At 31.2% G+C, this 24352-nt stretch overlaps 2 protein-coding genes and 2 long non-coding RNA genes across 4 annotated transcripts in view; 2 read left to right on the forward strand and 2 right to left on the reverse strand.

Annotated features, from left to right (window-relative positions):
- The window catches only part of LOC121121570 (solute carrier family 7 member genderblind), a 97797-nt gene extending 93940 nt beyond the window's left edge, over positions 1-3857 (reverse strand). The window contains exon 1 of the mRNA XM_040716532.2: positions 3674-3857. The gene's annotated coding sequence lies outside the window, so the exon portion shown is untranslated. The remainder of the gene's footprint in view (positions 1-3673) is intronic.
- A 4534-nt stretch (positions 3858-8391) lies between these two features.
- LOC121122041 (uncharacterized) lies at positions 8392-13773 on the reverse strand. Its single transcript, XR_005865671.2, has 4 exons — positions 13634-13773; positions 13317-13552; positions 13086-13256; positions 8392-9295 (listed from the first exon to the last, which is right to left on the reverse strand). It is a non-coding gene; the product is annotated as an uncharacterized lncRNA (long non-coding RNA).
- On the forward strand, positions 13135-14012 carry LOC139906073 (uncharacterized). The gene is made up of 3 exons (XR_011781300.1): positions 13135-13273; positions 13400-13592; positions 13652-14012. It is a non-coding gene; the product is annotated as an uncharacterized lncRNA (long non-coding RNA).
- Positions 14013-15600: 1588 nt separating this feature from the next.
- LOC121121550 (bone morphogenetic protein 4) lies at positions 15601-18269 on the forward strand. The gene is made up of 2 exons (XM_040716506.2): positions 15601-16720; positions 17452-18269. The coding sequence occupies exons 1-2, from the start codon at positions 15893-15895 to the stop codon at positions 17722-17724; spliced, it is 1101 nt and encodes a 366-aa protein (XP_040572440.1). The 5' UTR covers positions 15601-15892; the 3' UTR covers positions 17725-18269.
- The last annotated feature ends 6083 nt before the right edge of the window (positions 18270-24352 follow it).

Genomic DNA, 24352 nt, shown 5'->3' on the forward strand with positions numbered 1-24352 from the left:
TTTAATACCTTCCTCGGATGGAGGGAATCTTGTTTTGTTTTTTACGTTTATTTATTGTCAATCCATACGAAAAAGATTCACTAATTTGCATAATAATTGTATTTCTATATAAATTTATCTCTATATTAATAAAGCCAAATTTGTTCGTCTGTCTAAATGTTTGGAAAGGCATCATTTTTGAGTGTGCATTTAATATCTTAAAAACTGCGTGGCTATTTGATCTAAGAAATAACATTGTTACAATTAGCGTGTGTAACTATAGCTCAGTGCGCTATATTTTTAAAATTTATATAGTCAAATCCAGATAAAAGAAACTGCTATTTTTCTGCAGTACCCTCTATTAATTTCTTGTATACAAATTTTTGTTAAGATATATTATATAAAAAAGTAATAGTCCTAAAATTATTGCAAATCCTCTTAAATCTATAAACAATAAATATTAGCAACAAAAAACCTAACATTATGTTATATGCGTACTTAAGAGTTCCGATTTTACTTGTATGGTGGTATGTAATAGGCGATAGCCAAGCCGCGAGGATAGGAGAAGGGAGACCATTGTGACTCGTACAGTGTAGATATGTTACAAAATACCGATACACGGTCCCTAAAAAACTTGCAGGAGGCGTGCACGGAAGTCTAGAAGTTTTCTAGGGATCCCCATAAAAATGCTGGATTTTTAGTAGTTAAATGGGGAAATCAATTTGACATCATTTACATGTAAAGTAGATAAATTCTTAATATTTCACTCAGTTTATTTATTTTTCAATACATTGCCTTCGTTTAATCGCACCATTTGCTGGAAAATAAGCTATCTCAAGATAGCCTTCAAAATCAAGGATAGTGTATAATGGATCGAATAAAAGGTATAATTAACGTTAATACATTTATTTATCAAGTATTTACAACCAATTTGTTTTTGCGAAGTACATAAATTTCAAACATTAGTACCTTCAATCTTTATTACTGCGAAATATGAAAACACTTAGTCTTAATTTTTAACCTCTCTTTTTTTCTTCTTCAATAATTGCCATTTATTGTCTGGAGAGCGTGGAAAGATATTCATATACTCGAAATCATATTATACAATTCAATTGCAGTTATTTAAAAGTATCATTTTTTGTACAATACTGTTGGTTGTCTCTTGACGAGGTGTGTAAGGCACAATCTATAACAGGGAATCTAGGACGACCGAGAGAAAGAGGAGTAACGTGTAAGAATAACACAAAGGTTGATTTAGAAGGAATACAGATATATCATCTTCAGGTACATAATATAGAAATCTCTACATACAATAATGTTGTCAGGCTATTTATACAGGGAGTACTATATACATAAAGAGTGCAATTCTTTTCAGAAAGTTCATAGGATGACGTAAACAATCATCTTTAGTATATCTACATGGCGTTTGGTTGGATAAAAGATTATACGTAGATATACTAAAGATGATTGGTTATGTCAATATATGTATTTTCTGAAAAGAAGTGCACTCTCCATGTATATAGTGCTCCTTGATTTATACCACAGGAATAAAACAATAGTAGTTTACATATAGATCGTATTAAATAACAATAAGGAGACGAGGGGAATGAGAGAAGAAGATCCCTTGATCTTTAGTACATACAGAACACCGCCCCTAAGCACCGAATCCATGCATGTGCTTCAAAATTACGCTTCATAAAAATAAGCCTGTTTATCCTCTTCATCCATAAGCAGGCGCGGACAAACCGTGTAAAATCATTGGTGTACCGGCACCATAAGACCAGACACGCTTGCACTCAGGCAAGGCAAATCCGCTGAAAGCACACCCTCGAACGATACTTCCACCCATTATCTTTATCTCCATAGACGTGCCGTGCTCTTAGTACGCGCACCGGAAAAAGGAGAAATATACTCCTTACAGACTTTTAAGGAACACAAGAACCCTGTCCGTCCCTGGAAAAAACATCCATCACCCTCACAGAGGTTTTAGGAATACGAGCATCCTGCCCGTTCCTGTAATTCCTGAAAATGTCATTCAATTCTCTTGATGTTCATAAGAAAGTTTTATTAGAATTTAATATTTTATTAGATCATTTGTGTTTATAATTATATGTTAAAAACTTGAAAACGAACTAAAAGGTTACGGTTCAAATTAATCAACTTATCAAAATAAAAATGTCAAAATAACAAATAATCAACAAAATGTATTTGTGGAAAAATGCATTTAAATTTATAGAAAATTCAAATTACAAAATAATTAACTAATGAATCTACTGTATATTATATATAACATAAAATTGTCATATTAAAACAACTTTAAATTTCAAGCTTTCACTCCCTACATAGCCCTCAAAAAGACCCTAAAAGTACTCAATTATTATTTTTTTTAAATAGGGGAAGCTTATAGTACTCCCCAATTCCCTTTTAGGCTCACTTTGCCCGCCAACCACCCACCCGTTTTTTATTTAACATCACCCCCATGAATGATAGTTACCATGTATATATATTAATTGAAAAGCCAAAAGAAAGAAATTTAAAAAGCAATATACAGAAAAAAAAATGTAAATCTAATTTGTACCTATAAAATGAAAAAATATTCATGAGAATTCTTCCTTCTCATGAATCCCTATGAAGTTGATACAAAAAGAGGGAAGAACTTGATGCAGTTTTTTATTTTGTGTTTCTTCTATAAAGGAATATTTTATACTGCACCAAATTCGGGAAAAATTATGAAAATTTTCCAAATCGGGCCTCTCTCAAAATGTCGTTTATAACAAAAGGTTATCTATTTGCCATTAAAATATTATAAAGGATTGACCCTGTCTAATGTAAAAGGTCTGTAAATATTGTGTTCCAGAAAACCGTCATTCAATTTTATTTATTAAAAAATGCGATTTGAGGAAATAAGTTTTATTTGTTCTCGAAATAAACCACTGCATTTTATTTTCAAATAAAATTTTAGTAAATATGGAGCTTAGGGGCACTTAAATTGTGAAAATAGCTCTGCTCCTTCATTAGCCGTGACTAAAAGAGTCTGGTTACTTTTTGACAGAATGTTAATAAAATAATTATTAGTTTTTTGTCTATAAAATATATAATTTATTATAAATAATGAATTATTTACAATCATGAACAAAAAAAAGTCTAAATTTTGACGACATAACTTCATTTCTAACAATAAATTTTTATCATCAGAAGTGTACTCCCATAACCAGCTCTGACAACGGGAGCCTCCCTCCCGTTGTCAGAGCTTGGTTACTGGTCATTAGACTCAAAGTTAAAGTGAACGCCTATGAATGAGATAACCATACTCACGTGGTTTAAAAACTTATAAAGTTTTGCCATCTTAAAATTAAATTTACTACTATTTTGGCCATTCCAGCCCTTTGGATTGTAATTTATCACCCAAAAGGGCTTAGACAAGACATTGCAACTCTCGTCTATATGGTCATTAATCATGATTCATGATATCAACGTGTTACATCCTATAGTCACAGGAGTCTCAATGGTTCTTGGATCCCTCTTTTATAAGCTGCGTCAAAATGGAATAAGTTTTAGAGTGGGATCGCAACACCATTCGACTCTCTTTCTACAAATTAAAAAGGGGATCTTGTTGTCTAGCAATCCAAAGTATTACGGTATTATTATATCATATACTAATAGAAACATATACTTTCATTAAAATACTTCTTACCGGATAGGATCCACAGAGAGCAAGATAAAAAGGCCTTTTAATAACCGTGTATTACGGACTCACTCATTTTAATGACAATTCAATGAACACTTAGATATCCTTATTATTAATATTATTTATTCACAATATTTCTATTTAAATATTGTGTTGACGCGCAGCAACTCTTCACTGATCAAAGGATAATAAATAATAATAATAAGAACAGCCTCTAATAAGAGAATAATAGACAATTTTTTAGATGTACAAGACGCCTCCTCATGGCATGAGTACATAGAGTTGTATAAAATATGAGCCAGAGAGTGTGATATACTTATTGTAGTTGCCACTTGAACATGATTTTTGTTTTCTCAAGCTGTTATCATTATTGTTTAATTCTTCAGAAGGGGACATATAAGTATAGAATAAAGTAATACCGGGGTATCCATTGAAATCTGAACACTTACTAATTCAAAAATTAATTAGGGTTGGGTGATTAAATTAATTCATATTTTGATTTATTATATTAAAGCATAAATAATTAGTTACAAAAAAAAAAACCTCAACTCTTTAGCTTACGTACAAGTCGAGAACATGACACTTGGACTTGATCGACAAATTTCCATTCGCCCACTCCAAGCAGTTGGGGATCTCCAGGACCACCGTCTAATCCGTCAGCAATTCCAAAACGTTGAAGAGGAAGAAAGGTTCTGTCAAAAAGGGCAAACTGGATCCGGAGGAGTTAAAAGAACAGCCCACCTCTATCCTCTCAAGTCCAAGGGGTCCTTGCAAGAGATCTCGGGATTTCCTACCAGAATGTCCAGAGAGAACTTTCAAAAAATTGGGTAGAAAGAGACTTGAAAGGGTGGAGAGGCCAATTTTAACAACAGTAATGAAAGAACCCCATCTCCTCCGTTGCAAGACTCTTATGAATATAGTTGATAATATTGTAGAGAAAAACGCGTGCGAGGAGGAGGGGGGAAAAAAGACATATGGTATCATTGTTTAAAATACTGATGTGATTATCATCTGCCTGCTTTATTATGATTTTTGAGGGTATAACGAATGTATTTATTAGCAAAATGTTTAATGAAGATATACTACGTATAATTGACTTCGACGTTTTTATCCGTTACAGTAGATTTGAAAACGTCACACTCCATGAAATTGTAATTCATTATGAACCTTATTCTCAGAATAATAGCTAATGAAACGACAAAGTAGAGTATTTGAAATATATTTGAAGCTCAAAGTTTAAAAAAGAAGGCTTTAATGAAATATAATCTACATACTAAAAAATAAACCATTAAACATTTAAGTTAAATATACAAAATTAAACAATTAAAATCATATAACTATTAATAATAATAAATTATAAATAAAGAATATTGAAATAATAGATTGATCCAGATAATTTTTTCTTGTTCTAACATCGGAATTCAGTTAAATATGTCATAACTTTAGGTTGCAATACACAAGCGAGACGTAGAGTTTAATCAAAAAGATAATCACCCCTCTTCTTCATGTGGAAGTTGCTATATACAATTGTGCACAGGATAGATATATCTCTACCGATGAGATCTAACTAATTATTCATAATAAAGTAAATGTCAAAATCATAAAATTAGACAATAAATATATTAATAAAAAAATGTTAGAAATAAATTCATCTTAAAGATTTAGAGCAAAAGCTAATTATGTAGTAATGTCCGGCGATATTACTCCTTATTAAGAGCATCAAAAAATATTTCCCCCCGTTATTTAGGTATGCTTATATAACAACATACTATTATCATGAAGGATATACACAATTGTTAATTATAATGCAACACCCAATGTAACTACCCTCGTTGTTGTGACCATTTAAACAGTTGTTTTTGCCTTTTATGAGTTTTCTGAACACCATTTCTTGGAGCCCATCAACCATAGCTAACCTTTAAGTGATAAAAAAGTAATATTTAATGACTATGTAATATTGGAAAACCTAATTATCATACCCAAGTCTTAAAGCGAAGTAAGTAGTCTCAGACAAACTTGTTGCAAACCATCCAAAGCTACTACCCCGTTGTTGTGACCATTTAAGCAGTTGTTTTTGCCCTTTACTGAGTTGTGTATCATAATTCTTGATATGTTTAGCTAAAATAGAATCATATTTTATGGTTAGATTTAAAAAAAAATTGAATACTTACTGTGAGATAGTACAAAATTCAGAGTTCCATTTCGATATTCGTAAATACTTTTTACTGATAACTTGATCGTCATTTGGTGTGGATGACTCAAAACATTTTATATGTATTTCTATAAATGACATCAGTAACAACATCCTCCATTAATTTAATGATGGTTCCTCGGGAAGGGATATGTTTACCCTTGTATTTCTCCATAAATTTTTTGAACGTAGATGATTAGCAATGGATAAGGTTATATTACATACAATAAGCATCCTTGTGAAATCAGAGTTAAAGTCTGACTTGATGTATTCATCGTTAAATTGATTTTATAGATGAATATCCATACTCTAGTTATGAGATGAGGATAATGAGTGGCGTGTAATTCTAGACAGGGGACTAAAGGCACATTTATATCGACAAATCCGACAAACCATCTGTTTCTCATCCGGTAAGTATTTTCCAAATTCCTAGGCCTCCATTTTCAGAAATCCAGACAGAAGGCGACGTTATTTTAGGCATTTTATTCAGTTCTCTATCGACTATCCCCATCTAATATTATTATATTAATATTGAATAATAAAGGCGGGAATTATAACGTTCATGATTGATAGAAGAAGATGTATATTATTTAATCAATGATGCCATAAGTAATTCTTCTTTTCTCCTCGCACGCTTTTGTATTCTTACCAAAATTATCACCCTTACTTATGAATGAGTCTTTTGAACTCTTTTTTGACATTCCCCCCCCCCTACAGCCCTGATGCCAACCCCTTTAACTACATCTTTTGGATGTGTGTAGAGGGGAAGACCTACAGTGTCTGACTTACAAACACCGAGGCCATCAATACTGTCAGGCAGCACTGGGACGTCATGTGGGAGGACTACATCCGCAGTGGATGCCAGGCCTTCCGCCGCTGTCCCCGAAAGCATCATTGCCGCTAAGGACGGCTACATTAATTATTAGGAGAGCTAAGACACACATCTACTTATAGTATTAATTTTGTCTGAATCATGTTGTGAATTAATTATATCTTGTTGAAGTTTAAAATTTAAACTGTTCAGATTTTAATGGACCTTTCAGTAACTAGTGGTTGTACTCATAAAAGGCGGAGAGTAACAATCAGGGTTTTCTTGGAAGTTATAAGTCTAAGTCCTTCTTGGACATCAGAATAATTCCTGCCTGCATGATCTTGTTATATAAAGAGTGGGATTTTTGTTTATTTCCGTCTTCTTACAGGTGCTTGTAGCTAGTCTAATATACTGTCATGACAACTTAGCTGCTATCTTCCTAAACATTCTTCAAATTGTCAGGATTACCACTTTCCTTTTCGGTTTCTTTTATTTTTACATACCGGGAGGTCATATTTGATGAAACCCCTATAAGTACATGACATTTAGTAAAAATAAGGCATCACCAGAGATAAAAATATGTGAAAATGGAAGAGTCATTTTGTAGTAGCAACTTAAAAAGTTGTTCTTTATTTTCCAATCCTTATTCTTGAAGAGATAATATCTAAATATAAAGTAAGCACTAGTGCATGAAAGATGAAAAGCAACACAGAGTATTTGTTGCGGAGTCATAAGTCGTGATGTAAATCCTGTGAATATTTTTAGCAGGCGTATTTTTTTGGAATTAATAGGCTAAAGAATGATTTTTTTTTCCTTAGCAGTTGTCATTAATATTTAATTCCAGAGTAGTGAACCTCCTTTCCTAAGAAGATTTAATTATATTCAAAACCTGATTGAACATTCGTGGGTGTTCATAAAAGACAGAGCGTAAACCTAAGGATTTATCATGGAGTTATAATTGTAAGTCCTTGTTGGACTTATTGTAGAATTTGGGATCGACATTGGAGTAATTCTTGCCAATGTCCTTGTTTATTTCCTTTTACTCTTCCTCCCTTGTCACAGCAGATTGTAGCTGATCTAATGAAACGTCATCACTTGTTCTCTTCCAAAAAATTCTTCAAATTGTCAGGATTACCATATTGATTTTCGGTTTCTTTTTTTAACATGCCTATTGTACACAGGATTTTCATCACTAGTGTAAATCCCGTTTAAATTTACATTATGATTGAGGATCTTTTTTATTATTACCTCCATTATTGTAGAGTGTGGGTTTTTGTTTATTTTTTTCATGCCATAGTTTGCAGCTTATTCAATTATACGCCATTACAGCTAAGCTGCTTTTCTCTCAAACATTCCTCAAATTGTCAGGGTCACCACATTAATTTTTGGCTTATCGTTTTTTATAGCATACAGGCAGATAATATTATTTTCACCTACCGACATCCGTATTAATAATTAAGTTCAATTAGAACAAGGTTAGTCACCAATGATTTTCAGAGTTCTCACTGAAAATTTACTAGCATAGCCGATGACGACATTGGGACTTCAAATACAGAAATGTAACTTTAGATATTAATAGAAAAATGTCAACATAGCCTTAATAAATAAGAAATCAATTGAACAAACAAATTTATATTACTAGGTATTGAAAGCGTTTACCTATCTTTAGAAGTTTCTATTGGTTTTATGAATTTTGAAAGTTATAAAATATACTAGTACGATATAAAATAAAATATATTCCAATTTTTAAATTTAATCAGTATAATTCAATATTGAACCTAAGATAACAAGGAAACATAACATTATTTTTGAGATGAGAAAAGGATCCTTTATTGATAAATCAAATAAATATTTAAATTGAATTCTTAAAGCATTGTTTTTTTCTATTTTATATTAACATTTTACATAAATTGTATTGATCCTTGGACAAGTTCAAACTTTTAATAAATAAAAGAAAATTTGTATGTTTGACATTAGTCAATATCAAGGATAATGGAAATACATATTCTAATATACATAACATATTCATAATATTTCTATTAACCTTGGTCGATACTAGAATCTTAAGCTATGATTTTATTCTACTCAAAACTCCTTGGCATACTTTCCCAACCAAGTTGTAAGCGATCTATTGATCCAGAGTAGTTTTTCCAGTATATTTTTCAATAAACTTGGACAAATTGGGATGATTCGAAACATTTAAAGGGATGTTTCACGACACACTTTGCTATATCCAAATTGAATGATGTGCCGTTTAATTCTCCTTCGTCTTCTGGAATCTTGTGTTTCTTGAAGACTTCTTGAAGTTGTTGATGTGATGGGGGTTTTTAGAGTGGTAGATTACTTCCCATAAATAAGGAGGTGGGCACAAGAAACTGCAAAAAGAGCAAAACATACTCTTTCCACATTTCATTACCTCCTTTTTTAGAGACCCACGACAAAAAGCACGTTTTCTTCAATATGATGCACGTGAGAACAGCAAAGGAATGTGCTTTGTTGAAGATCAGTACAATACTGAGTAGAAGTTGTTTAGAAAATCCAAGGGTACCTACAGTTTTTTTCCTTTTCTTTTATATAATCTCTTTTAGCCAATCAAATTCGCTCTTTAACCACGGTTCCAACAACCCTATTTATGAATGAATAGTTATATATAATATATGTCTTAGAAAGTCTTTATTTTATGTCTTTATTTTTACATATCGACAGTATATCTTTTATGCATCACCAGAGATTACTGAATTAAGACTTTGGTTAATATCAACTGCTTGGTATATCATTTTGGGGGGAGAAAATGAATTACTTCCATAACGAGGAGTACTTTCTACATTTAAAATAGCATTAGTGCATGCAAATATTATATCTATAATTAAATACGTATATACATATATATAGTGTGTGCATTTAAAGCAATTAACCCCACAGATAGGCGAGAATTCTTCTTCCATGTGGGGATGTTGAACTTACGATGACCTCACTAAGTATATACAATCATTAGTGATGAAAAGTGTGTACTTTAGGCATGTTACAAAAAGAAACCGAAGATCAACATGGTGACCCTGACAATTTGAAGAGTGTTTTGGATTTTATTAGAAAAGGAAAAACGGTTCATGCGTGTTTTTATTTTTGTTCATTATTTAATCATTCGTGGGTTTGTTAACATTTCCCTCTAAAAGAAGAATTCTCACTCATCTTTGGTGTAAATTTATTTAAAAAATAAATGATAAAAAAATATAGTAATTACATTTTTTCTGTACTAATGCTATTTTAAATGTAGAAGGTAGAATAATTCATTTTGAACTGATTTTAACAATGGTCTTAAAATCAGTCATACCATATGACTCGCTCCTGTCATATCCTTGAGCTCTTAGACAAATCCCATTTCTACCTTTTAGTATTAAATAGTTTAACCTTTGAAATTATTCTAAGGGAGGGGATGATTGGTTCCACAAATCAAATAAATTAAATTATGTTAAATATTGTCGTCACAAGAAAAATTAATTATACGAAGAAAAAAAATTAATTTTGAAAGTGTATATTATGTATTGGAGAACCCCTCTGAAAGCCACTCCCTCGGGCTCATATTATACAATAATTATTTGTCTGCATACCAATACACAACTTTTTTCAATTTCAAAATTCGAAAAAGTTTATTAAACCCCCTCAAAACGACCACCCTAATATACAAATAATTTATAAAAATTTAGCAAAAACAAGGCCATAAAAAGAACTCTTGACATATTATTAAAATAAAGTATTTGCATTAAGTGTTTTTTCTGTTTTGTTTTTTAATTTATAAGCATGATTTCTTCTCTATTGAATAGTGTTGAGACTTGGTTCAAAACCGGATTTATTTTATTTTATGATTTTTTTTGTTCGGTTATTGGTGATTTTTTCACGACGGTAGATCAAAATTTAATCATTATCAAATTCTAGACCAATATTTCCGATTTCAGTGCAGGGGCATCCCCAAGATTATATTTTTTATTGTTGAGGGGGAGGGGGCTTGGTTTTTTGAAAAAAAAATAATCAAAAAACCATAGTTATTCAGAATAAATTAATTTTTTGGAAAAAAAATTTCAAAAATTAAATTTAAAATATAATATTTTTTGGAAAAAAATTTCAAAAAATCCCAGTTATACACAGAAAATTTGAAAAATCCATAGCAATTTACAAAAAAATTTCAAAAATCTAAAGTTGTTCACAAAAAAATTAAATTTTTGGAAAAAGATTTTTGAAAAGTTAAATTACAAATATGAAATAAAAAATTAAGAATTATTTTTTTGGGAAATTTGGATATTTGGTGGATCTGCAGCTCTAAGAAAAAGAGGAGGAGGGGGGAGAACATTTTGTCGCATAAGTTGAAATGATTAATTAATAATAATAGATTACATAATGCCATCGTTTTGTAATATACCAAATTATGGATTACCTTTGTTTTATTTATAATAGTAATATTTATTTCAGTGATTACTATTTACTTCTCCCGAAGGTTGAATAGTAGAGTTACTTATTTGTGGTGGCGTTTTTCAAAACTTTCAAAACATTAAGTAATAAAAGATAAGACAAGTAAGAATTATAGGTAAAAGGTACATTAATGATTCAAAAGATTCCCTACGTCAACTTAATAAAAGTAAATAAAAACATGAGTGATATATAACACTTCATACAGCGAGGATCGAACATAAAAATATTTTAAATGCAAGCAATTAGAATGTTTTGATCAACTAGAACGGCGTCATCTTCTTCTTCACAATGCCACTCTGTTCTTTATCTCTATGGTCTGGACCAGTGTCCTCAACCTCTGGGACGCACAAGCGTAAGTCGTTTATTTTTCCGTTAAATTTATTATCTGAATCTGGGACGATAATAAATAATATACTTCATTTACAGTTTGTAGGAGAAGAGAGTCCTGTAGAGAGGTCAGTAACAACTAAGTCCCCCTCTATTATAGTCTCAATTTCGCTCGAGCGGTCCGTCGCTCGAGCGGTCCGTTATTTTGAAATGACAGTATTCTCCTCACTTGCGTGCCAAAATTTAACACAGCTAGAAAAATTAGTAAGAAACGGGCCCCAGATGATTCCATCTAGCTGCAAAGAAGCAAGCTCAGGGATCCCATTGATTTAGTGTTGCGGACAGTTTTTGATTTTATAACAGCGTTATACCGTTGGAACAATGTGCTAATAAAGTTACATAAGAGTATACAGTAGATTCTCGTTTATTATTATTTCACCCCCCTAGTCAGCAGTAAATTCTCATGTGCTGACCGGTCGACAGTTAGAAAAAGGTTATGTTCCCCAACCTTGGTCTAGACTAGACCAAATTTTAAATGAGACCTATCCAGACCAATTTTTTCTTTCGGACTGGTGCAGGCCAAACTTCTTAAAAGGACTGAATTAATTCGTTACACTAAAAATCATAACGGTCTTACGTCGTTACCATTATTATTGTATAACGCAACCTTTCATACGAAAAGAAACAGAAAAAGCCTAAAATCAGTTGGTAGTTAGCCAACTACTCTTCCCAACTGTGGAACTATTGTTCAATCATTATTTAGAAGAATTCAACAAATTCACGTTAAGAACACTGATATGGGGGGGGGGAGCAGAAATATCGACAGCTTACAACAAAATAGAGTGTATATTCATATTTTTGTGTTAGTGAGGTAATGCTGTGGTCTAAGATTTTCAGAGTGAACCCCAACACCAATATTAAGTATGTAGTTTGCATAAATATATTATAATACCCCCCTTCCCCCTAATATCAACTATTTATGATACTACTCAACTATGTAATATTCATAATAGTACAACTTCTAAGTTTTGTAGCTATGCACTTCAATATTGACATACAATGTCTTGAATAGTATTCATCTAGCTATAAATATAATATTATTTATATCTTTTTTGACAATAAATGAAGGCAATAATTTATAGATAACTATTCAGCGATGCTATACAAATTAACACTCTTATAGATCATGATAAATCTTCTTTTGTAGCCTTAATAGACTATATTATTAATAGTACATATATATATTTCAAGGGATAGTCCTCCTTTACAGAGGGCTTAAATATAGAGTGTTTTCACGTGGCGTCAGCATAGTTGATGTTCGCCCTTTTAAGGCCATAAACAACCAAGTTTTATATCAACCGAAACTCTTTTTTCATTCATATTACTGAAAATAGTTAATTATTGGATATCAAAATGGGGTCAACATATAAAAGGACTTGAACCTTATTCTCTATCAAAAATATATTCCTATAATGCCTAGTTTTATTTTATATCTGACCCTAAAATGTATTAAAAATAAGTTTTTACATCGGTATACAATCTTATTTCCATAGTATCGACAATTAGTTAACAATTACAATGGAAAGAATAAGATATATTTCCCTATTATCCTACTTTTTTCATACCTAATTAGTGTTGTGTTGGTAATTTAGTACTGAAGTCCCGTCCAGTTCAGTCCTGGCTATAACTTATAATGTTCGGTCCTTGATGACGTCCCTCAATTTTCTACAGTCTTTTAAGGAACGGTCCTAAGACTAAACTGGACCGAATAAATAAGGACTGACACAATTCTATTCCTAAACGATAAAAAAAGGTACAAATTTAGACGTTTTATTGGGATTTTTAATACATATTACTTTGATTAAATTCAAATGTCACTGTATATCAAGGGCATCAATTAGTATTCATTGCAGTTATTAAGTTTTTTATATTTTTAAAGCGTTGGATGAAGTTTCATCAAGATTTATTGGAAATGTGTCCGTTTTATTTAGTAAAATATCAATTGTGTGCCCCCAAGATGGCGTCATCTTCAATTATCCGTAAATTTGCACTAATACAATTAGTGACTGATAAGTGATAACTATTGCATATCCTAATTGTTGATAAATTTACAAAAATGTCAATTATAACACGTAGTACTACTAAATGATTATATAATATGATTAAAAATGACCTCCATAATTTTTTGTAGCAAATAACTGAAATCTCATCGAATACTGAAGACGCAAAAGAAGGGGAATCTGCTCTCTCTAGCTAGCTAGACGACGGATAACGTCTTATTAATTAATGACGGAATCGTAATTCAGTTCTTCCTTCTTTTTCTCTTTCTCTTTTTCCTCTCTTCATTTTTCTTCTCTCTCCATTTATTTATCATCGATGGATTGATTTGGATTGATAGGGAAGGCAGGAACAGGTTTTCATATGGATTGATTGTCATCATCCAATGTAACGATATTTGACTCCTCTCAGTTATGAATTGATTTAAACAATTTTTATTTATTTATAAATTGCGCTAGTAGTAAATATAAACATTTAACTTTTGACCTGAAAAAGGGTGTAATACTTATTTATAAAATATTGAAGCTGCAAATTTCTCTCAGATCACCTCATTTAATGTGCCTGGCTTAACATTCAAAATCATAGTAGAAATGTGTCTTTGATAACCGAGTTCTCACTATTATAACATAGAATTCAAAGTATTGGGTAGTAGAGCACACTATTTATTATACACATGCATGGGTTCTTGTCATTTTTAAGCTCCAAATTAAAATAATTAATTAATATAACAAGAAATATGACAATCTGGCTTGGACTTCCCTATTATTGATATAAATAATGAAGGGAACACTGAAAGGAATATGGAACGCGCTCTTTTTTGTACTTGACGGGAGTGCAAAATATTTTTCTCATTTCTATAAAGTAAATGTTGTCAATTGAAAATTTAACAGCTCATATCTTACCCATTTTTAATAATTTTTAATTTTTAAAAGAAAGTTTAACCATTAAACAATGATCATTTCAATGACATTCCAATTTGTATAATGAAACGCATATATTACATTCAATATACTTTATTTAACTATATGTATCCAAGCCAATTTCTACAAATGAGCTTGATTATTCAATTAATTATACAACTAACATTTGTTTAATTAATCTTTATAGCGTAATAAGCTCCTACTCAGGAAATTGCATCAAAATTCTTTGATATCCAAGCTAAAATTTGTGTTTGTGAAGCGTAAAGGGAATTTTTTTGCAAATAAAATAAGGAAATTTTTTCAAAAAATTATCAATTGCTAATTTGTTTTCCAAAAGTTTTATGGAATTGCTTAATTGTATCGTCAGCATTCAAGTGCATAATATATGTATTTTATTATACAAATATATATGTCATTGAAATGATCATTATTTGATAGTTAAACTTTTCTTAATATACACAAAAGGTTTTTGTCTCTGTTTGTTAGTCGTTGGTAGCCAGGATTACGGCAAAAGTTACAGATATATTTTAATCTAACTTGGTTCGAAGATCATATATGGTCACAGTAAAAGGCAGTCAAATTTTGAGAGATCAAGGTAAAGGTAGCACAAAACGTTAAAAATCCATAATCGAAAATAACTTGGAATAAATTGAGATGTAGAGCTCAAATGGGGGTATTTGTGTAGATCTAATAAAGATGCCTCATTTAGCACCAAATTCAAGGTCAAACTCACACTAAAGATCCAAAACGCAATATCGAACATCACTTTTGACCAAATTGAAATACAAATGCTAAAATCATCTCTTTGTGGCACACAATACATATACATTATACACATATAATACATTAAAGGTTGAATGCAATAGATGTTAAATTTCATTAAATTCCATATCCCACATTTTTAACTTTTAACGTAGAGAATAAATTATATTTCATTTAGGAAAAAGGACTCTAGGCGGAAGTTTGCGCTCTACCGAGTTGCCATTGTAGTTATTTTATTTTCAAATGAGTAAGATATGAGTTATGACTTGGGGTGTTCTAAGTTTCAATGGACTGCATTTTATTTATGTAGAAGAGGATATTCTTTTGCAGTCCCGTCAAGTACAAGAAAGAGCGCGTTCCGTATTCCTTTGAGTGTTCCCTGATGAGGAGCTGGAGCTGTTTTTTCTCTTCTTAGTATGTTATGAAGTGTCTTTCTGCTATTTCTTGTTTTGGATCTTTGAATCTAAATAAACGCACATCAGTTGTTATTTCCCTTGTCTAGGAGTTTTCTGAAGTGGAGTTGATTGCGGGTAGCACAACTCACTCTGCTCGTGATTGGCGATACCCTTCGTGTGTGCTTCTATTGTTTCTCGGCGTGCGTAAAGAGTGTTGCCGTTGGGATACGTGATACCCATTGGCCTTGGGGATAGACGGAATATCATGCCCGGAGTTTGGTACTTGGCGGTGGTGGAATGAGGTGGAGAGGCAGCGGGATAGGGAGGAGGATGAGGCTGGAGTTGCTCTGGGTTCTCCTCTGTGCGCTCTTGGACCAAGGAAGTATGTTGAGCAGAAATGCTCGACAGAAGGAAGAAGCCGCTCTTCTGGCTGAACTTGGTCTTAAAATCCCAGGTCGGAAGACGGAGATTCGAATCCCGAGTTTTCTGCGTGAAGAATATCGTCGTCAGACGGGAATGAGCGTCTCGCCACACTTTATCAGCCCAGTGTTGGACACTTCCTACGCCAACACACTCCGAACCTTCCCTGCAGTGATCCATCCCAACGGAAGTATTTCCTTTCCCTCCCAAGGACTCTACGAAGAAGAACTCCCCATGGCTGCCATACTTAAGGTCTACTGGAAGCCCCTTCCCACCCGTACCATTTCTCCTGCATCCAGAAACATTTTAAAACGCCTCACACCCACATTCCCACTCAAAGTGTGGGCCGTATCCTCAGGCCTCCTTCTAGACACCAAATGGATCCACTACAAAGACTCGGATCTTGACGAAGGCTGGTACAATTTGGATGTTTTCCCTGCACTTCTCAACGGAAATATTACCCCAAGACTCAAGTTGGAAAAGGGTAATCTACGTCTTGGGAAAGGAGCGGATCTGGAGGTGGGGCCTCTAGGTAATGTTACGCGGGCTTATCTACTCATATATTCGGAAGACGAAAAGACACGGAGTATTCGATACAAACGGGAGGCAGATAGAAAAAAGAGTAAAAAAAGTCATCGGCGATTTAGGGGACGAAAGCCAAAAAGACAATATTGTACAAGGCATGAACTCTACGTGGATTTTTCTGTAAGTTCCTCTTCTCTCTCATGACTCCAAGAGTCCTCTCTACATATATATTTCTACTACCAGAGCATTCGTATGATTATTCATTATGAATATCAACGTCTATTCTCCTTCTCCTAACCATGTGTTACTTATTCAATTCATTTTGATAAAGGGAATAATAACTAGATTTTTTTTTTTCAATTCTCTTTTTCTTTTTACCCCCTCTCAGCTTGCTCTTCCGATCCAACATTCACAACTTCATAGAATGTTACTACAAATATATATTTATAAAAAACACTAGTGAAACATATAATTATTGTTTCGTAGAATGTATCCAACTCTATTTATATTTTGTCTACAAGTTATAATTTGTATTTACTTGTAATTTCACTGGGAGCATTTGAAATTTATAATGTGTCCCACACATCAGGATTATTTCATCGACCATGCAAACAAATATTTCATGATAATAACCGCAAGTTTGTACTGTCAATTTTGCATTTAAAAATATTCATATCATTTTTTAATTGCAACTTGTACACAACATATACAAGTATATAAATGATTCGCTTCCCATGAAAATAAGTCGTTGTTTATTGAGGAAGATGATGTGACTTCCCCAAAATCCTTTTAACACATAACAAGTTTTCCATCATTTATTCTATTCAAGTGCAATTGTTATTACGTTGTTAAAATTGGATCCATTTATTTATGTATGTATATAATGATTAATTAATTACTTCTTCTTTCAGGCCGTGGGCTGGAATGATTGGATTGTCGCACCCCCAGGATATCACGCCTACTATTGTTCGGGGGAATGTCCTTTCCCACTTTCAGATCATTACAATGCAACAAATCATGCCATCGTTCAAAACTTATTGAATTCCGTCCAGCCCTCTGTTCCCAAGCCTTGCTGTGTTCCAACAGAGCTCTCACCCATATCCATGTTATATTTAGATGAATATGAAAAGGTTGTTCTTAAAAACTATCAAAATATGGTTGTGGAGACATGTGGTTGCCGATAAACGCTGTTGATTGATTTATACAAATAATACTAATGCTAAGACACTTATTATGCTAAGAGTAATTTATAATAAATCAAATAGTATTTTTTCTACGTACCTGAGTCAACTTTTTTTTAAGAAAAAAAATAATAATAATGTATATGTGTAGTAAAGTATATATATATATTAAATTATATAACCAATTTCTAACAGCCATATGATTATATCGTTCACTTCCTATAAATTAATATTACTATTATTTTAATTGTATAATGACGTTGCTATCTATCCTTGTTATTTAATATTTTTAATCCTCCTTTTTCAAATGTATGTACTCTGTTCAAGACAAAAAAAACGAAAAAAATCAGTGGCTCTCGAAACACCTAAAAACTCTCCCAAATTTTAAACTTTTGCTTATAAATAATGAATTATTACAAACATGATTTATTCATTCTTTTTATACCACTGTCAGATTTTAAAATAATAATGATGGTTCTTCCTAAAACAACACTTGTTTGGATATTTAAAATTTTATATATAATATATAAATATATATAAAAAAAATTTGTGATATGTTATGTGTTTTTTTTTTTAATTTAATTCCATAGTGTTTGCATAAAATTATTACAAATTATAATAATCTTTTTTTCTTTTTTTTTTTTCCTTCTTCAAGTCTTTAACTCTACCCACCCATCCTCCATTGCTGCTTTGTTATCATATTTATAACTCATAATGGAAATTATATCATTATATATATATATTTATACTTAAAGGTGCTCTATCAATTTTAAATGAATATATAAACACTCTCGTCGACTCGGCATATAAGTACATGTTACTCCATTCAGAATATAATATTAATATTCATCTCAAAACATACTATAATTGTGATTATTTCAAAAAGAGAACATATCCTTATTTATTAGGTCCTATCTTAGGACCGTCATTTTAACATAGCAGCGTTTAAATTTTATTCAAATCTTGACATATACGCAGATGAATTATATTTAAGCTAAGGCAATATAAAGGGGACTAGCATCTTATTTAGGTATAGAAGAAGATGAAAGAAATTATACATAGTTATATTGTAGCATTGAAGGTATATATTAAGTCATTTATGAACATTTTTCAATACATTTATAAGAGAACATATATCATTATGTTAATATTACGTATATATTTTCAATAAATGATTTATACTAGAAACTTAAGAATATTATATCAAAATCAAATAGTATGCATAAATGTGAAAATAAAAAGATCATGTAATTTATAAGCACTGATCCAATTGTTCCAATTACCTATATTTATTTTTGGCTTTCTAATTTTACTATGGAAGAATCTCAAGCCAATCTTTTATATATCCAGGTACATAGCCTCTTTGATCATTAAGTTTTTTTTAAATTAAAGATTGCGAATGCATGACCTTTTTGATTTCTGAGAAATCAATAACTCATAGAATTGAATTTTCTGACGAAGATAGAGATCTCATAGAAACCTTTCAAGATAGTGTTAGTCTTAAAAGGGCTTCAGATTTATTATACTGATACCTTACATGCTAGTCAGCTTTACAATATGATATTCTCAGCGATCAAAACTTGACAAATTTTATTGACCTCGACAAATCCAAGACGATGCTTTACGAAGCTATTATTCAATTTATTAGAAACGAAATAGAAATTCCTATTGGCCTAAAGTATAAAAAACAACATCATTTTTCTTTTAATATTACCATGTTGGATTTAAATAATTTAATATATCTAGTGAAAAGCTTATAAATGAGGCTAATAGTAGCATACATTCGAGTAAAAAAAGGTCGAATTCTCATAGTGCAATTTCAAAAAAAAATTACTAAGTTATCTTCTAAATCTTGGATCTTCATTTTGTTTCGTTTAATGAAGGATTTACTATTAAAAAAAGTGTTTAATTCAGATCTTAAAATAATAATACATTTCATAAAAAATATATATATAGGTATAAATCAAAGAAAAGCAGGATAAAATATTACCTTTTCATTTTGAACGTTTGTATCTATGTCATCAATGAGTATTTCTAAAATAACTAATAATTAAATATAAGAACTGTTATGGGAAACATTTATTAATAATCTTTATTAGTGTGGAGATCCTAAATCTTCATGGGGGCAATATTCTAATATGGTGATAAGCAATTTAGTTTTTTAAAAGATAATTAAGGTTTTCTAATAGAAGTCTACAGAAGTTAAGAGGACACTTATTATTTGTTATCATATAATTACTTAGCACTCAACAATTCAGAAAATCTATTTATGCAGATAACAAAAAAATATTATATGCATTACATACTAAAGTATCGAGAAAAAAGGCTGCATATTCATTAAGAGTCTAAAATTGACCCTTTCCAAGGGATTTCTGCCTTATATACATACATCATGGAAACGAAAGGATTCTTAACAATTGAATATTTCTCTCAGAATAAGAGACGAAAAAAAGTCGACTTTGGAAGGAATAAGGGTTAAAGAGTTTCATCAAAGGAGCTGTGGATGAGAAATGATAACTCTTTGTTCGTCACTGGGTAATACATTTGGCAATTATTTATTTTTGTGGAACTCTACAGTTCCAAATAACTATTTACATGTAATATCAGAATAGAATATGTTTTGTAGACCAAAATATCGAAAAAAGAGAAGCACGTTATCTTTAAGAGTCTAGAATCATCTTGCACTGGTTTTCCAATAACAAAAGAGACTAATGTAGTAATTTAAAAAAATAAGGCGTGAGATTGAAGTGTCCAGGTTGTATAATTATCCGTAAAGACCGTATATCACAAAGTCCAACATATAAATGGAATTGATATAAATCTGACCGTAATGAGTGATTGAGGGATCTCGCCTAAGAGTCGAGATCTCTTGAAGAGAGTATCAGAAGGCGTGTGAATGGGGTATTCCTAGTAAAGGGAAGGCTGGATGGATGCATAAATCCGATCGCTACGTAGGAGAGATCTATCCAAATGACCATGAATGAATTGGCTTTCCAAATCTTTACTTCTCTCACCTCCCTCCTTCTGCTGACTGCTGACTAATAGTCAATTGAATTCAAGGTCGTGCTTACTAGAGTCCATAGGTTTTGTGATTCAAAAAGAAGTTGTAAGCCCCCCTTATCAGGGTGACTAAATAAATATATTAAGTCACCTTGCCCTTTCTGTCACTCTTTATTAGATCCTAGATGTATGAATTATGATATACATTAGAGACCAATAAGAATAACAAAAAGAAATAATGCTCTTGTTATTTATGCACACAAATGTAATATTTCAACTTTTCATTAGTACGATTACATTGTTATCTCTTGGATCAAAATATGTTTATAAAAAGGAAATCTATAGACTTGGTTTATGATATACATCATGGAGCACTATATACATTATTATAGTGCATCATGAGATTATTTTCATATATTCACATAGACAGACAAACTTTGCTTTATTAACATATTTGATAAAATAATATATTTTTTTAAATAATATTTACGTTATGCAACAAATTTAGGCTAAACCCAAAACTATTATTGCTATTTAAGCCATAAAACACGAAAATGGCTATTACAATTGCTGTAGATTTGGCCTTTCAAGCTTCTTTTTTTTTAATCACGTTTTTAGAGTGTAATTTTGATTCAGAGCCATATTTTGGAATGAAATAAGTTATAAATGAAAATTTAAAGCTATAATAAAGGATAAACTAGAACAAGCACTCGGTAGAGCGCAAAACCTCCATTTAAAATCAAATTGAGTGATTTATTTCAATTTGTTCTAAAGTTATGGTTTGATTATGCGTTTTTTACGTAGGTTTAGGGTTACCTTCATCTCTCAAAATGTAATGCTCTCTTACTATGACCATATATATATAATCTTCAGAGCATTAGTCTGGTCAATAAATCCTGAGCGCGCATCCGCTCAGTTACTAATTTCGCTCGTATATGTGTATTTGAATTTGACACCTCTTAATGAATGTAATTAAATTCAATATATTGCAAGTTCAAGAGTACCTTAGGATTTGTGACAACCATACATTATTTGCAATAGCTTATAATAATTCAAATGATTTGTTTAATTAAAATAGATGTGTCAATATTTTTTTATTTGTCTTATGCTTGCGTGAGATTTTGAGATCTTATGTCAATTTACTACATGAACATATAAAAAACCATATGTGAGTTGAGAAAATTCGTTTGCAAAAAGTAAAGATTTATCCTCAAACGCTATTTCCAGACAGGAAGGAGCTGTCGGTATTTTTGAGGGAACAGATATCTGAGTCTTCTTATAGTGGTCTTAAATGAGAGGCAAACTGGTCAACCGAAAACAGCAGAGAGTCACAGATACAATATGGAATATAGATTCTAGCCTATCTTGAGATATATATAGGCGGGGAGAGTGAGGATAAATGTTACAAAAAAATCATTTTTTTTAAACTGTCATAAGTTTTCACAATTTAAAAGATAATTCACCGCCCGGAAAACAAGACATAGGTATCTACCTAAGACAAACACTTCCAAAGTATTTTTGATGTAGTACAATAATTAATAGCCATTTATTGGTGTTTTCGAAACTAACCAAAAGTAGGATACTTGATATACCAGGAGAAGATATGTTACAGGGTAAGAGGGGACATGGTACAAGGTAGGATTAGACATGTTACAATAGGAGAAAACATGTAAAAACTGTCATTTGTTATATTCAAGCATTTATTTTACTATTTATTACAGTTTGTCAGCAAAAAGCAAATACTTATAGTTACATATATATGGCATGTAACAAGTCATCTCCATAGTGTTGGAATCAGAATAAATGATGTGAACTGAATATTGAAACTAATAATATATTACTAACATGATAATTAATTTAACAACATGCTAGACCATGACATTTAATAAAATAAAATTAAAATTTCATACTTTATAATAGAGATATGTCTCAACAAACACTGAATTAAAATGTTTACTTTTTGAGTCAAAAATTTCGATGTCGAAATTATCTATAACTGTATGCATTAGGCAATCCGATTTTTATGTTGATTTGATAAACAAAGGAAGACATTCAATTGTATAAGAACAGAGTGTTTAAATAACTTTACATTTTAAAGTTATTGGGAGTGTAAAATGTCTCTTCCGTAACAAGTAGGTATCCTCACTCTCCCCTAACTTCAACAGTCTATTCTTGCAATCTTTGAAATTATTCTTTATCTATCAAAATTTTTGATGTTGTCTCATATGAGGCACAAAAAGAAAATAATAATAGAAGTTTATAAAAATGAGCGAAAATTCGAGGAATTTTATCGCTCTTCTAAAATGATGAACGCGCTCTCACGCAAGAATTTTGAGCGGCGCTCACTAATGCTTTGATCATCTTAGTACTAAGTTTGATCAAAATTGATCCGTAACTTTCGCCATAATCCTGGTGACTCACAAACAAACAGTGACAAAAACATAGATTCGTTGATAGAGATTAAAACATTCCAGCATTTAAAAGATGAAATATTTACTAAGTTCTTCTAAATACAGTTCCTACTAAATGGGTCATATTATACAAAATCCAGTAAACTGAGGGGGCTTATTTGGTAGATGATATTTGTTCCAATTTTTTTACATTATAATAGCTGAAACTCAAAAATAAATCTTAAATTATAACTGAAAAGATTTGCCGCCATAAAAATGTTTGATTTTGATGGATCTTTTTAGTTTAACTTTTAATTTTCCTATAAAATATTTAATAAATATGCAATGATATGTTACATGACAATGTTCCAAAATTAAATATAATTAAGTCAAATATTTGACTAATTGTAATAAGTAATGGATATTTTAGAGGCAGGAAAAGTTCAAAAATTAAATATGAATAAGTCGATTAGAATACTTACATCTAATCCATAAATAGTGATCAAATACATTGCTTATGAAACATATCTAAGTTGGAGTTAATCTTCCTGTCTCTACAATATCAATTATTTATTACAATTGATCAAATAATTCACTTAATTGTATTTAATTTCAAAATATTTTCACGCAGCCTTACATTGCTTATTTATTAAATATTTTATAAGAAAATTAAAAGTTAAACTGAAAAAAATCAACAAAATCGAACTATTTTTTACAGCAAATCTTTTGAAGTTGTGAAATAAGGTTTATTCTTTAGTTTTAGCTATAATACAATGGAATTGAAAAAAATATTAGCTTCCAAATAAAACTCTTCATTTTACCAGATTGTTGTATGATTATACCCATTTTGTCGGAAATGTATTCAAAATAACTGAAAAAAGATTCCATCTTTTGGATGCTGGAATGTTTTTATCAATTTTTTTACCTTAAATTTCCATTTTAAAATATGGCACTGAATCGAAATTATACTTTAAAAAGCGTGATTGAGACGAAAGGTTTAATGGCCAAAGCTATTGGGATTGAAAATTTTAATGGTCATTTTTGTGTTCTATGGTATAATTAAATAACACTAACAATTCTGGTTATCAGCCGGGGGGGGGGGAGAAATGCTGTTGCATAGTGTTCATAGTTTTTTTACTTATTTAAAGATATCTGGCTTTGAAACCGTTAATAAAAATCATGTAAGTCCCATGGCTTTCTATTTATGCATTACCTCTCATAACATTCAAAGATGTCGATGA

This window comes from Lepeophtheirus salmonis, chromosome 7 (genome assembly GCF_016086655.4).
Source record: "Lepeophtheirus salmonis chromosome 7, UVic_Lsal_1.4, whole genome shotgun sequence".
Lineage (NCBI taxonomy): Eukaryota > Metazoa > Arthropoda > Copepoda > Siphonostomatoida > Caligidae > Lepeophtheirus > Lepeophtheirus salmonis.

Excerpts from the sequence above, each read along its gene's own strand:
- LOC121121550 (XM_040716506.2), top strand. The coding sequence starts at position 15,893 with ATGAGGTGGAGAGGCAGCGGGATAGGGAGGAGGATGAGGCTGGAGTTG. Across the intron at positions 16,721-17,451 it reads AACTCTACGTGGATTTTTCT|GCCGTGGGCTGGAATGATTG; the intron begins GTAAGTTCCTCT and ends TTCTTCTTTCAG.